The 16,003-nt window shown below is 41.6% G+C and overlaps 1 protein-coding gene across 5 annotated transcripts in view; it reads right to left on the bottom strand.

The window, feature by feature from the left end:
- Positions 1 to 16,003, bottom strand: part of DIS3L (DIS3 like exosome 3'-5' exoribonuclease) — a 34,416-nt gene that overhangs the window by 1,259 nt on the left and 17,154 nt on the right. For all 5 annotated transcript variants that reach the window (XM_067751299.1, XM_067751289.1, XM_067751317.1 and 2 more), the window contains exons 6-15: positions 14,928 to 15,006; positions 13,763 to 13,924; positions 12,784 to 12,953; positions 11,306 to 11,467; positions 7,803 to 8,050; positions 7,141 to 7,233; positions 3,959 to 4,492; positions 1,694 to 1,848; positions 1,415 to 1,593; positions 20 to 165 (exon numbers count right to left, since the gene is read on the bottom strand). In XM_067751299.1, coding sequence (XP_067607400.1) covers positions 20 to 165; positions 1,415 to 1,593; positions 1,694 to 1,848; positions 3,959 to 4,492; positions 7,141 to 7,233; positions 7,803 to 8,050; positions 11,306 to 11,467; positions 12,784 to 12,953; positions 13,763 to 13,924; positions 14,928 to 15,006 — 1,928 coding nt within the window. The remainder of the gene's footprint in view (positions 1 to 19; positions 166 to 1,414; positions 1,594 to 1,693; positions 1,849 to 3,958; positions 4,493 to 7,140; positions 7,234 to 7,802; positions 8,051 to 11,305; positions 11,468 to 12,783; positions 12,954 to 13,762; positions 13,925 to 14,927; positions 15,007 to 16,003) is intronic.

The following is a 16,003-nucleotide window of genomic DNA, read 5'->3' as shown; positions in this document are numbered from 1 at the left end:
TGTGTTAGAAATAACATACCTTGGTATAAACACAAGCACACCGTTTGTCCTAATTGAATAAATAACCCCATCAGCTATGCAACGCTCCTCAGTTTCTGGGTCTTTGTCTTTAAAATACATGCACTGGAAGAGCTCTGTAGACTGCTTCTGAGAATGCTGTGCTGCCTGTAAGAAGAAGCACAACCCCAAAGCATGATGATGGACTTCCCTGACATCCCCAGAAGAAACATGGGATTCATATTCCCACAGAAACAATGACTTTTAAAAAAGGCTAGGTTCTAGAAAACTATTAATACAAACATTCTTCTCTATTATGAATTAAGTCAAATTTGAGGGACCTTTATCATTCCCTCAAAAATGTCTTAGAAAATTCTTTTAAGAAAACAACTTGTTATTTAAAAACTGTCTATAGTTCATACAGGAAGAGGAAAAGTATCCAGGTCTATGTCTTACCTTTATTTTCAAGTCTGTCCTACCAAAATCCTGCTGGTAGAAGTGCAAATTAGAACTACCATTCTGAAGGGCAATTTAGTAATAGGTATAGGTTTATAGGTTATAATAGGTTTTATTTGTGCAGCCCCTTTGACTCAGCAATTCATTATTACCAGGAATTTATCCAGGCAAAATGTGAGAAGTCTGTAAAAGTGTATACACAAGGATGGTTGTAAACTAGATTGCCTGAACAGTGCTGCCTAACAGAACTTTCTACAATGATGGAAACGTTCTGTATCTGTGTTGTCCCATAGGTAGCCACAAGCCACACATGTCTGCTGGGCACGTGAAATGTGGCTAGTGTGACTGAGGAACTGAATTTTTAATTTAAACCAACATGACTAGTGGCTATAATGTTGCACAGTATCAAACTAGAACCCTGGATACAGAAAATAATGTTAAACATTTAGGCAGCTTCCAATCTTATGTATCACCAAATGGTCTAGTTCTAAGCTGTACAACATTATGGCCACTAGCAACAATATAAAATAGAATACAAAGCAGTTTCTAAAATAATGATGTAACTATATTGACATGGTGTGCTATCAATAACATGTTAAGTGAAAAAAGGCAGATTACAAACAGCAGGTATGATTGGATAATTTTATAAATAAAAAGAATTGTCTAGAATTGTTATTATCTTTGGGTAGTAAGATAATAATAATCTTTCACATTTCTACATTTTGGGAAAAACATCTAACCCGTGGTAAATCTCATAAATCCACATTAAGTCACTTCAGAACATTTGTAAATGTATTGAGAGCTACTCAACAAACTTTATGATTTTTCATCTTATTTCGTTGGTTGGAATAATTCTAGAGTTTAATTTGCTAGAATATACGGTACTTCATTCCACTATACAATAAAGCTTTTCTGTTAGCAAAAGAGATGATGGGTAAGAGAATTAAAAATTCCCTCTTACTCGGTTTCTGTTGTTGATATGTCTGCATAATTCCTCCAGATCTTTGTTGCTGAACAAATTTTCCTTAATTTCCATTTTCTTATCTTTTGAAATGGCTGCCATTAACAGTCGGTGTACTATAATATCTGAGTATCTTCTTATCGGAGAGGTAAAGTGAGTATATTTATCTAATGCTAGACCTTCAAAAATAAACCAAAAAATCAAAATAAACAAAAAGATATACTTTTTAAACAACTTGCTCAAGGTTATGGGTACACAGAATAAAATTTTATCATTCACCATAGTGATGGAACTCTTCCTCGGCACATGATCCAGTGGAGAAATACAGTGCGTTAGACATGGCTTGTGTAGCCATTGATCGAAGCAACCAGTTGACAATGGGATCGTTGGGATCATTTGCATTATCCAGAGAATCAGCCAGTGCTTTATTGGACCTGACAAAAAAATGTAAAAACTTTTATTTAGTCCCCAGCAATAATTTACAAGTCAACACTCTGAGGGGAACCCTTCACTCATCATCTGAATACGTTCATCTGCCAGTAGTTAAATTTATTTTGGACACATTTCAGAAGCAACTTTTTTCAACTATAGAAATCTAGTTTGCGGGGCTTCCCTGCTGGTGCAGTGGTTAAGAATCTGCCTGCCAATGCAGGAGACACGGGTTCGAGCCCTGGTTGGGGAGGATCCCACATGCCACGGAACAACTAAGCCTGTGTGCCACAGATATTGAGCCTGTGCTCTAGAGTCCACAGGCCACAACTACTGAGCCCGTGTGCCACAACTACTGAAGCCTGCAGCCCGTGCTCCACAAGAGAAGCCACCGCAATGAGAAGCCTGCGCACTGCAACGAAGAGTAGCCCCTGCTCGCCACAACCAGAGAAAAGCCCGTGCAGCAACGAAGACCCAACACAGCCAAAAAAAAAGAAAACTAGTTTGCTTTTGAGGTTTAAACAAAGAGTGTCAGAATTCAAGTACATTTCTTTTTTTTGTGCCATGCTGCGTGGCTTGCAGGATCTTGGTTCCCCGACCTGGGATCGAACCTCCGCCATGGCAGTGAAAGCGCCAGGTCCTAACCACTGGACCACCAGGGAATTCCCTCAAATACGTTTCTTAAGTACTGAAGAGTAATGTGCTGAACTTATGAGATGAAGTTATACTCAGCACATAGTGGGTGGCCAGGTACTTGCTGAATTAAATTCCTAACACCCTTAACCTTAAACATCCTGTACAGGTCAAAGAATGGATTTTTTCTTTTTTTAAATCAAGAATTATTGAGCCAGGGGCTCCCCTGGTGGTCCAGTGGTTAAGACTCCACGCTTTGATCCCTGGTCGGGGAACTAAGATCCTGCATGCCAGGCAGCACAGCCAAAAAAAAAAAAAAAAAATTATTGAGCCAGAGAGAGTTAAAAAACAAAACAGAACTAAACCTGAGGTACACAAGTAGAAGAAACCCAGAAAAAGAAAACCTTTTTCTTTTTTTAAAGAGGGCGAGAGGAAGCATTCTATTTACTTTTAAGTAATTTTTTAAAACCCAGGAAATATAGACTTATATTAACAATTTAATAATATAGTATATAATTCAGTTTTGTACCATAGCCTGCTAAGAGAAATGGGGAAGGAGAACGGCGGATGATAAAAGGAGAAGCAATGTGACAGAGTGGGCACTAATGTGAGCTTTCAAGTCTGACAGACATGGATTCAAATCCTGGCTCTGCCCTAACCAGCTGCTAAATTATCAGCAAATTAACCTCTCCAGACTTAATTTCCCTATCTGTAAAAGATGAATGAATGATCCAAGCTAACACCTGAAAGCCCTTAGCATGTGCATCTGGCACGCACTCAGAGCTCAACCACAGACTAAACCAGTTAAGAGATACTATCTCCTAAAGAGAGAGGCAAAAAATCCATTTTCATAAATGAATAAAAGATATATTAGTTAGCACCTGTTACAACAAAATATTGAAAAAAGAATCCCCTTTATACATCATTTTTAACAGGGAAAATATTTTATCCTGGAGGTGGGGAGTAAAAACGTCTCATTCTACGGAGGGATGGTATAAATTTACCATCGGTGTGGTGTCTTACGATATTGCCACAGAGATAGGCTGCATTTTTAAAGTTTTGAAATAAAGGATTAAGTCTTCGCATTTGCCTAAGGGGCAGATGAAATTAAATCAAGGATAACAGGTTCCTTACTTTTATATTACAAACTGTAGTGGGTCAAAATTACGCCTAAATAAACTTGTTTTAATTTGAAGTCTCTAGGGAATTCCCTGGCAGTCCAGTGGTTAGGACTCCGAGCTTCCACTGCAGGGGGGGCATGGGTTCTACCCCTGGTTGGGGAACAAAGATCCCACAAGCCACGTGGTGTGGCAAAAAAAAAAAAATTGAAGCCTCTATACCTACATTATAGTAAGTGAAGAAAGCCAAGAAGTTTTCTATTTTTGGTCAAAGATGTGGCTGTCACATTTTAAGAACTACTGTAAGATCAAAAAGTGCACAGCATCCCCTTCCAGTTCCCTGCCCCCTCAAAAGAGGAATTACCGTGTATCTATGAAGAAGCCCTTTGCTTTAGCACACTCTCGGAGTTCAGAAAAAAACTCCTGGTGTGGAGGAGGGTGCCGGCGCAGCAACGCCTGGCGAGGGAAGCTCTCGTAGATCTTCTTGGCTACCCAGTGGTTGGCCAGGATCATGCATTCAGCCACCGTCTCATGGACTTCCAGGGGCTGCTTGGGGATGAGGTCGTGAATGTTCTTCTTCTCATCGAGCTGGATGCGAACCTCTACCCCTTCCAGCCCCAGGGCTCCGCATCGGTCTCGTTTGGCTCGGATGTGGCGGGCTATGTCCGTCAACTTTCCGATTGCCCACAGTAACTCCTCTAGCTTGGCTTGTCGGCTCTTCTCATCCATGTCCCTGAATTCTGGAATATCATCAACAATGTCGACGTTTCCGTCCAGTAATTCTTGGGCTGCTTCATAAAATAGTTTGTATGCTGATCGAATAATGGTTCTGCCATACCATACTTTCTTAATTTCATAGGAGGTTTTATCCAATTCCCACATGATGCTTACAGCATACCTACAAAACCAGTCACACTCACATCATTATTTAATTCTTCCATTTTTGAAATAAACAGAACTAGACCCTAAATGTAATAAAAAAAATATGACATTGCTACAGGGCTCTGGTCTGATGTTTCAATCCAACACTCCACTGCTAAATCAAAAGGTACTTAAAATTAAAACAAGGTTAGATTAGGTTCTGGGGAGCTCTGAGCAAATCTGAAATAAGTTCACATGGAATGTTACAAACCTGACTTTATGGTTCTCCATTTTCCTTAGAACAGCATAGCACTGATAGAGTTAAGTCTACTGGGCTCGCTAGCAAAGAAGAGCAAAGCCTTTCGAATGCTACAGGATGACAGTGAACTAGGATATCAGCCTTGATGGTAGGTTCATTAGTAAAAAGTTCACTTAGTAAAGAATCACTTTACCACCAAATCACGCTAATATTTGCAACTCACATAAAAAACACTGGGCTAACTTCTTAATGTATAAAGAGCTCTTAGATATCAATTATTAATAGATCAAGAAAGCAAAAGAAAAAGGGGCAAGAAACATGAAATAGTTCACAGAAAAGGATATACAAATGACTGTTAGGCATACAAAAAATGTTTGACTTTACTCATAGTAGAAAACTGCAAATCAAAACCACTCTAAGATACCATTTTTATTTTTCAAATTGGCAAAGACACAAAAAACCACAACATATTGTGCTGGCAAGGCTGTGGGGAAACTAGCATTCTCATACATTGACGGAGAGAATATAATTGGTATAACCTCTGTGGAAGGCGATTTGGTTATTATCTATTTAAACACAAATGCATATACCCGTTGACACAGAAATTCCACTTCTAGGACTTTATCTTCCAGAGATACTGTACTTTTAAAAATGTGAAATGAGTTATATTCCAAGTAATTCAGTACAGTTTTGTTTATAATAGCAAAAGTTTGGAAACAATCTATATTTCCACAGATAACTTATTAATATGGAATGATTTCCATATTAATGATCTCCAAGATACATTGTTAATTTAAAAAAAAAGCAAGGTCTGAACAGTGTGTGTGTATATATATACACACACACACACACACACACACACACACACACACACATACATACATATGGTCACCATTTGTATAACAAAGAAAGACCACATGTCCATAGGTATGCATGTGTGTGTGTGTGTTTATTTTTGAAATAATAGAAAATAGATATTGGTCTTTGTCCCTAGCTCTTGATACAGGGCTTCTGAAACCCTTGTAATTTCCTGGGAGGTAGGAGTGTCTTTTGTTCTAACGAGGAGACTGGGTGGGCTCCTGGATGAGGGCTGGTCACTGGAAAGACCAAGCCATGATTAGAAGCTTTCAGCCCTGCCCCTCATTCTCCTGAGAAGGGAGAAGGGCTGAAAATGGAGTTACTGATCGATCGTGCCAACGTGATGAAGCCTCCATAAAATCCCCAAAGCGTGAGGTTCGGAGAGCTTCTGGATTGGTGAACACATGGAGGTGCTGGGGAGAGTGGCATCCTTGGGCCTGGAAGCTCTGTGTCCTTCCCACATACCTTGCTCTACACCTCTCTTCCATCTGGATGTTCATCTGTATCCTTTATCATATACTTTTATAATAAACCAGTAAATGTAGGTAAACTGTTTTCCTGAGTTCTGAGAGCTGCTCTAGCAAATTAATTGAACTTGAGGAGGGGGTCTGGGAACCTCTGATTTATAGTCGGTTGGTCAGAAGTACAGGTAAACTGGCATCTGAAGTCTAAAGAGGGGGTCATGGGAACCTCTAATCTACAGCTGGTCGTTCAGAAGCATGCTGACAATCTGGGCTTGTGATGGTGTCTGAAGTTGAGGAGTGGGGACAGTCCTGTGGGACTGAGTCCTTTACCCTGTGGAACCTGATGCCGTCTCTGGGCAGACAGTATCAGAACTGAATTAAATTGTAAGACACCCAGCTGGGGTTGCAGAGAACTGCTTGGTGTAGAGAAACACCTCCACACGTTTGGTGACCAGAAGTGTCAGATGTGACGTGTTCCCTGTAAAGGCAAAGGAGACTCACAGGAAAGAAAGACATAGCGGGGAAGAGCTGGATTTTTCCCTACATAGGAAGGTGGAAAACTGACGGGTTTTTTTGTTACAGTATTATGTCTAGGAAAATACAGAAGAAATCGGTAACTGAGGGAAAGTGGCAGGTGGGAGCCTTTCACTAAACATCTTTTCGAACGTATGAATTTTGGGCTACATGGTTTTATTATCTATTCAAAGACAGACATAAACTTTACAACAAATAAACAAAAAACTCCCTAAGATCATGATCCTCATTGCAAAACAGCCTCAACCAGGGAACACATATGTACAAAGGTATATACATTTGTTCCTAGACTTTGACTTTAAAAAGCCAGCAAGAGGGAGAAGCAGCCTCACAGCTGGACAGAAAGAAAAGAGAAAGAGGAGCGGAAGGGAAGGGAAGGTGAGAGAAACAAAGCTGCCCCCAAATAAATGGTGCAGCAGGGTGTAGAGGATGTAGGGGGAAAGCAGGGGTGGGGAGCGGGCAGGAGAGTATATCAGAAAGAAGACGAGGAAGAGGCCACAAGCGAGAGTCACTAGTCACCACAGAAGGGGCAAGACAAGCTCTGATGATAAAAGTAATGAACAAACTCACCTATCAACGCCTCCCAGGAGGGAGCACACATCAGCGCTGAGGATGGAGGGCAGCATGTCATAGCGACGGTCCGCTAAGTAATAAGTGGTGGCCCTGTGAATGACACATATGCAGGCACATGACCTTCAGCAGCAAGAAGCAGGACTGCTGACGGTACGGGCTGCAGTGAGGAAAATGGCCGAAAGTTCAGCACAAACTCCCCAAGGCTGTTGCTTTTTCATCAAGTGCAGCAGACTGGGTAATACAGCTATTCCTATGTTCCCACTTTTCTAAGTGATACCGCTTTGGGCTGAATATTCTTCCACTGATATAAAAGACAAAGAAAAAGTGGTACGAATCTTAGTTGTACAAGAAAAATTAGAGTGTAATGATCCAGTATTTATATAAAATAGGATATTACTACAAGAAAAATTTAACCCATTTCAATTCAGAAGGAAACAACACATGAAAAGATTCTGTTAAAAAAGGAAAGGTAAATTGATCAAGGTACTACTTTTCTAAAGGAAAAGGGGAAGTGGACCTCATTTTTTTTTTTTTTTCCTGGAAGAGATCTTCAGAATTGTTCCCAACTGTGAAATCTTTGTTTTAAAAATCTGAAACTAGCAGTTACAAAATACATTACAGTCACACATAATCGCAGTGCTGATTTCAAACAGCGTTACCTTGTTCTAGCTTCAATATCAATATAAGAATGCGATGTCACAAAGTGTGTCACGTCTGCGATGTGGACCCCGAGCTCTAGGTTGCCGTTATCCAAGGCTCTGACTGAGAGGGTGTCGTCCACATCTTCACAACCTCTGGGGTCAATGCTGAATACCAGATGGGTTTTCCTAAGGTCTTTACGTTCTCGTTCCTCTTCGGAACTCACCTTCCAGGGATTTTCGGCTGTGTTTACTGGCATCTCACACATCTGTACAAGGAGAGTCCCCAGATTCAGCAATTCATGCATCAGAAATTTCCTATAAAAATCCACTCTCTACCATTCTCAATGTGACCTCATGGAAACCCCATTCATTACCCATTACCTTATGCAATTAACCTATGTTTGCTTTTTTTGAGCAATAATTATTTATTAGGTGCCTCCAATGTGTCAGGAGCTGTGCTAGGCTCTGGAAATATGGGAGTCAATAGGAAAGACACAATCCCCGTGCCCCTGAAGGCGCTACAGTCGGACAGGAAATGTCCCAGGGTGTTTACAGCCTCTTCAGTCGTGGAGGCTGGAGAATGAATGGGTGGCTTATAAAGAGTACAATATCCACCCCATTTTCAAATGATCCATTTGAGCTTTTAATTCAAGTCAAGCCCGGATAAAAACCAACATGTCCCAAATATTAAAAGCATATTCCTTTTTGAAGCAGGATCAATCTCGAGCATTTTCTCTGCATTATTACCTGTTCAAGCCATCAATTTGCAGTTAAGTAGGCTAAAAGGGAAGAATTCTAGTCCTGTGAAGTCTAATCCACGCTTTATTTTGCTCTAACATTTTCACTAAGCTGTCAAAACAAGTCAACAAATAATTTCCAGATACTAACGGTAAACATAAAAACTTAAGACTGTAAAATATTCTAAAGTATTTTACTATTGTAGCCACCACTCTGTCAAAAATTATAATGAAAATAAGATACCCATATGCTCTTTTTTTTTAAACATCTTTATTGGAGTATAATTGCTTTACAATGGTGTGTTAGTTTCTGCTTTATAACAAAGTGAATCAGCTATACATATACATACATCCCCATATCTCCTCCCTCTTGCATCTCCCTCCCACCCTCCCTATCCCACCCCTCTAGGTGGTCACAAAGCACCGAGCTGATCTCCCTGTGCTATGCAGTTGCTTCCCACTAGCTGTCTATTTTACATTTGGTAGTGTATATATGTCCATGCCACTCTCTCACTTCGTTCTAGCTTACCTTTCCCCCTCCCTGTGTCCTCAAGTCCATTCTCTATGTCTGCATCTTTATTCCTGTCCTGCCCCTAGGTTCTTCAGAACCTTTTTTTTTTTTTTTTTAGATTACACATATATGTGTTAGCATCCGGTATTTGTTTTTCTCTTTCTGACTTACTTCACTCTGCATAACATACTCTAGGTCCATCCACCTCACTACAAATAACTCAATTTCGTTTCTTTTATGGCTGAATAATATTCCATTGTAGATATGTGCCACATCTTCTTTATCCATTCATCTGTCAATGGACACTTAGGTTGCTTCCCTGTCCTGGCTATTGTACATAGAGCTGCAATGAACATTGTGGTACATGACTCTTTTTTTTTTTTTTTTTGGCGGTACGCGGGCCTCTCACTGTTGTGGCCTCTCCCGTTGCGGAGCACAGGCTCCGGACGCGCAGGCTCAGCAGCCATGCCGCTCCGCGGCACGTGGGATCCTCCCAGACCGGGGCACGAACCCGCATGCCCTGCACCGGCAGGCGGACTCTCAACCACTGCGCCACCAGGGAAGCCCCTATTTTTAGTTTTTTGAGGACCCTCCATACCGTTCTCCATAGTGGCTGTATCAATTTACATTCCCACCAACAGTGCAAGAGGGTTCCCTTTTCTCCACACCCTCTCCAGCATTTATTGTTTGTAGATTTTTTGAGGATGGCCATTCTGACTGGTGTGAGGTGATACCTCATTGTAGTTTTGATTTGCATTTCTCTAATGACTAGTGATGTTGAGCATACTTTCATGTGTTTGTTGGCAATCTGTATATCTTCTTTGGAGAACTGTCTAGGTCTTCTGCCCATTTTTGGATTGGGTTGTTTTTTTGATATTGAGCTGCATGAGCCGCTTGTATATTTTGGAGATGAATCCTTTGTCAGTTGCTTCATTTGCTACCCATACGCTCTTTTTTTTAAAAAATAAATTTACCTTATTTATTTATTTATTTATTTTTGGCTGCATTGGGTCTTCGTTGCTGTGCATGGGCTTTCTCTAGTTGCAGTGAGTGGGGGCTACTCTTCGTTGCGGTGTGCATGTTTCTCATTGCAGTGGCTTCTCTTGCTGCGGAGCACAGGCTCCAGGCTCACGGGCTTCAGTAGTTGTGGCACACTGGCTCAGTAGTTGTGGCTCGCGGGCTCTAGAGCGCAGGCTCAGTAGTTGCAGTGCACGGGCTTAGTTGCTCCGTGCCATGTGGGATCTTCCCGGACCAGGGTTCGAACCCTTGTCCCCTGCATTGTCAGGCGTATTCTTAACCACTGCGCCACCAGGGAAGTCCTTGCTACCCATATGCTCTTGATGGCAGTGCAAACTGGCCCAATTTTTCTGAGGAACAATCTGCCAATTCATAGCAAAAGCTATTTAGATTTTTTATGCCCTTTGACTTGGTGATCTCACTTTAAAGATTACATTCCAGAAGAAAATGATCAAAAAAGAAAAGTAATATTTATGAAATGTTTGAAGTGGCACCTTTTATAATACTGGAAAATGAAAGAGCCCAAACGCTCAGCAATTGAGGAATGCTTAAGCAAACTAGAGTACATCACTAGAGAATAATTGCCACCACTATTAAAAATAAGTAGGCTATGTCAATACAGAGGAATGATTCTTAAGTGAAAGAAGCAGAAAATAGACTGGGCACACTGTGAGTATAGCTATGCAAGAATAATAAACAAGATTTACGAGGATTTTAAAAGATCATAAAGTGATGAAAATAGCTGACGTTTTATGTTCACGGAATTTTTGTTTTCTGTAGAGGTTACAAAAACAGTTTCATAATGAGCATGATTTTTTGACCCATCGGTCACTGATGTACGGAACCCAAGAAGCTGCTCCCTGCAGCTTTCTGCAGGCCTCTGGTTGAATGATTATGACAGGGACCAGAGCCCAGTTGGGTCTGTAACCAGGCACCCATGTAGTACCACGGGGGATGGACGTATACTGACTGTAAGACACTGACATACCATTTGTAAGCACAGTAGGAAAACGTAAAAATTTGAGAGCTGTGAGGCTGCAGGAAACTAACTCTGCACTGGAAGCTGACTTCAATCTGGTTCAAACACAGAATAAAGAAGAGTGAGAGTTTTCCGTTATCTGTGGTTTTAGACAGTGGGTTGTTACATAGTACAAAGATTTTTCTTAATGACAAAACGGACAACAACAAAAGCAAAAAAAAAAAAAGAAAAGTAGAAAAAGTCTTTTATCAGAACAAAGGGCTGGCGGAAGTCTGACCTGAGCTTCTGAGAAGGGGACAACTAAAATGCTGTTCTCCACCAGGATGGTTGCAATTTCCCCTTCCAGGTCTCCGATTCTTCCTAAAACACGCACAAAATGTCCACTTGGATACGTGGATGTCGACTCCCAGGAATCAATGCGCACAACCACCCGGAAGTCCTGAACAAAGAGGGGGAAACATGAGCCCAGCGCCAGGAGTCGAATGGGTCAATTAGCAGCACCAAACAAACGAGCGATAAACAGCATCAAGCTCCAAAGAGAGTGGCCAATTTGCAAATAGCGGTTTTTCTTTCTTTTCTATTCTTTTTTTTTTTTTTTTTTGCGGTACGCGGGCCTCTCACTGTTGTGGCCTCTCCCGTTGTGGAGCGCAGGCTCAGCGGCCATGGCTCACGGGCCCAGCCGCTCCGCGGCATGTGGGATCTTCCTGGACCGGGGCATGAACCCGTGTCCCCTGCATCAGCAGGCGGACTCTCAACCACTGCGCCACCAGGGAAGCCCCTTTTCTATTCTTTTATTGGGTTCTTCCTGTTTTACTAAATTGCCAGATGGTAGGTAAATGCTTAGTGCAATGCTTTGAAGGGAGGCATTACCTCTCCGCACCAAATAAGTGGGAGGGAGAGTGTAGCCTGAGACAGAAAGCCAACTGTGACACATTCGAGTTAACATTTGTGACACAAGGGAAAAACCCAATTATGCATAGTCCAAATTAAATTTCAAAACAAAAAATCTCAATGTTTTTGTGTGGGGGAGTTACTTTCTAATTTCTTTAAAGTTACTTTCTAATTTCTTAAGACATCTTTTGGTGGAGAAGAAGGTTATCCGTATGAACTGAACCCCAATGCTTCTGGATTCCAGCAAACCATAGACATGGAAAGCAATTGTTACAACTGGCCTCAGAGAGCCTGCGTGAGGCTTTGGGGATGGAAAGGTACACAACGACCAGATTACTGGCTGGGGACATCCTGCTTCAGTGTCTCACTTACAAACTGCAAAACATCGAGCAAATCAAATTGGGCGATGCCTACACCCTTCGCCACAGTAAAGGTTAATTTCTAACTTTCTTGTTTATGTCTTCTCTCCAGGGCTCTTATTCCTTTAAGGATAATCGATTCTGTGAAGTACCACTATATCATCCCTACAGGGCAGAGCCATCGTATTTCTATATCGCTTGCTGAAAGAAAGCTTGTTAGTGTTGGCAAAGTGTATCTATTGAAAAGTTTCTGTGTTGGACGGCTGGATAATGGATGTTCTCTCTAGCTGTGCTACACAGCTCTTTCTAGGACGGTTTCTCTCTGGCCTTCATTTTTTAACCAAGGACTACTTAACAGATGGTTCTATATATTTAGAATTTTTAGAAAACAGGATCTCAGAACACCAGATGCCATCACTAATTTATCCCTTCCTATGCAAAGGAGTTAACAGTTCCTGGTACCGCTCAAAAGCTGGCAAAGACAAGAGGCAAAGAGTAAAGGTACCTGGAGGGCTTCTGCTTGCTGAGTGCTAATTCGGATTTTGGGAATTCTATAATCCCAAGGTGTAACTAGGATTTTCCGAGCATTTTTGCCCTGCGATTGGACCTCTTCTTTGGATGGAAATGTCACCACATAATCCCGCCAGTTCTTCTGAAGGATACCCACCACTCTGCCTTTGGGAAAACAAAACAAAATAAAGCCTTAACTGGTAAGATGTCACCTATCTGGACTCTGACCAGTTCAGCAGTGAGGAGGAAAACAGGAAATGCAACATCCCATTTTTTTAAGCACATCCACACAAGTTGAGAGATGCTTAAACATTTGCCTTCCTTCTATTTTATCATTAAATGGATCATTTTTTTTAAGATAGGTAATTTTTTAAATTAACATTGTCAGTGTGCCCCTTCTTTTGTGGGGCCTGGTGTGACATTTATTTATTTTTAAAATAAATTTATTTATTTTTGGCTGCGTTCGTTGCTGCATGCGGGCTTTCTCTAGTTGCAGCCAGTGGGGGCTACTCTTCATTGTGGTGCACAGGCTTCTTACTGCAGTGGCTTCTCTTGTTGCAGAGCACAGGCTCTAGGCACGTGGGCTTCAGTAGTTGTGGCACTCAGGCTCGGTAGTTGTGGCTTACGGGCTCTAGAGTGCAGGCTCAGTAGTTGTGGCGCACAGGCTTAGATGCTCCATGGCATATGGTATCTTCCTGGACCAGGGCTCGAACCTGTATCCCCTGCACTGGCAGGCGGATTCTTAACCACTGTGCCACTAGGGAAGGCCCCCCTAAGAGGGTTTTTATTTTAAGATGAGACATACTATATAGCATATTTGGGTGCTGATGAGAATAAAATAAACCAGAGAGGGGAAACTGACAATGTAGGAAAAGAGATGATATCATATATTAATAATTGCAGTATTTCTGGACTAAAGAGAGGAAAAATAAACCTTCCACATGGACGACCAGGCAACTTTACAGCTGGCTCACCTGTGGGCATGGGCTCACTCGGGGACTCGCCGTCATTCTCACCCAGGGCGGTGGTTCTTCCTTTCCATTCATTTTTAGGGAGCAGTTCGACAACTACCACGTCCCCGTGAATAGAGCGGTTTCGAGCCTTCATCCCGTGGATTAGGATGTCACTGACTAGACCTGTTTTGGGGGGCAGTACAGAGAAACCCCATAACGTCAAGGGGGAGGCCACACCAGTGAGGTCTTTCAAACATAATACGTTCGAGATCTAATCAGCATTCCTGCAAATAAAAGCTCCCTCCTTTCAAAGGTGAAGTTAAACCGAAGTCAAACTTTTATTCCGCAGGTTAGGAAGGAAGAAACACTGCTGCTATGCCATGCTGTATAATGCGCTTTCATAAGGCCACTCTCAACCATCTTTTAAGGTAGGTTCCCTGCATGAGGCAATGTAAGCCCACACTGGGACTCTCTCCCATAACTTCAGGGGCCATTGCGGCCAGGGAGCGGTCAGCGGGCTGCTGAACTATGGACACTGCAGAACTGACAGGGAGAAGTCTGATGAGCAGAAGCCCGGGGTAAGCCACTGCTTCTCATTCTCCTCAACCTTGCCAGGTGCCCCAGACTATCTATCAGGGTTACTTTCACCCTGTCATTGCAGAACTAACAATACACTCTATTATGATAAAACTTATTTACACATTTTTTTCATTGACGTTACTTTTTATACAATTCCAATGAGGCAATACAGCTCAGTGAGGCAGTACAGGGCAAAATCTTAAAATCACAGCCTGCCTGCCTCAGCCTCAGGTGTAGCCCCGCCGCGTACCAGGTGAGTGATCCTCGTAAAGTCACTTTGCTTCTCTGTATTTTAGTTTCTTCACGTGTAAAAGGTGGTAAACAATAATAATACCTACTTTAAGTGCTTACAACAGTATCTGATGTATAATAAGCACTCAATAAAATATTAGCTATTACCATGTTTTAGAGTTATTACCATAAAATCAGAAATTATAGACAAAAAGCTGGGGAGGAAAAAAAACCAACCCACGATCCCACACAGCCAGTGTAGGCAGGGATATTTGACATGGCACATGTGATGTGACAATTTCAACTTTGCTTTCTTCAATGTGTAATATCAGAATAAAAAAGTGGTACGGAAATTTATGTAAGGTTTACACTGAACCTGAATCTTTACTGCTGGCTCCTTGAAGTCGAACAAAAGCTTCTATTTGTGCTCTGTGTTTGTTGACGTTCAGAGTTCCCTAAAATCAAAATAAAAATCATTTAATGTGAAAAATTTCTTTTCTGCTTGCTTTACCCTCAAAAAAGTACAGTTAAAAATTTTTATGAAAATATCCCCATTATATTCTTATAAGGTTTGTGATCCCTTTCTTTAGGAATAATAATAATTCATTACCAAAGTTTATTTTCTCCAGAGAATGTACCATGATTTTGACATACTCTTAGCTATACCAAGTGCTTCAAGTGCCAGGATTTATCTTACCTAAGTGATGAGCGGTCTTTAAAAAATCTTCTTCCTCAAAATATCCTCCCAGGAATGCTGTAAACTTCATTACCAGTTGGAAGCATTAGCCTCTCCATAGATATACTCATTAAAACACCCACATTTTAGGGAAGGAGTTTACAGTGGTAGGCTCAACCTTCAGACTGCATAAAAATCGTCTGAGTTGCTCGTTAGAAAATGTAAAATTCGTGGTAGAACAGTTCTGTATCTTGATTGTGGTGGTGAATACACAAATCTATGCATGTGATAAAACTGTTATGTGCACACAGACACACACACACACACGAGTGCACATAAAGCTGTTGAAATCTGAACAGCAATTTTATTTGATTCCTTCTCAAGACCCTGACAGCACGTGGGTCCTGGGTTTTGAGGGATCACAAAGGGGACCTTGAAAGAGGCAGGAAAATGGCAAAGGCCTGAAGAAGCCAAATTTCAACAACTTTAAAATTTTGCCAAACCTCCAGACCTTGATTCAAAAATATATTCTTTCCCAGTGACAGGAGGCATTTAAACCTACTGTGTAATGCTCGGTATGTAACCTAATTAAGAACACTAGAGGGACTTCTCTGGTGGCGCAGTGGTTAAGAATCCGCCTGCCAATGCAGGGGACATGGGTTTGAGCCCTGGTCCAGTAAGATTCCACATGCCGCGGAGCAACTAAGCCTGTGTGCCACAGCTACTGAGCTTACGCTCTAGAGCCCATGAGCCACAACTACTGAGCCCGCGTGCCA

This window comes from Pseudorca crassidens, chromosome 1, assembly GCF_039906515.1.
Source record: "Pseudorca crassidens isolate mPseCra1 chromosome 1, mPseCra1.hap1, whole genome shotgun sequence".
In the NCBI taxonomy this organism is placed as follows: Eukaryota; Metazoa; Chordata; class Mammalia; order Artiodactyla; family Delphinidae; genus Pseudorca; species Pseudorca crassidens.
Note: the sequence above shows the minus strand (reverse complement) of the source record. Positions and strands in the feature narration are given on the sequence as shown.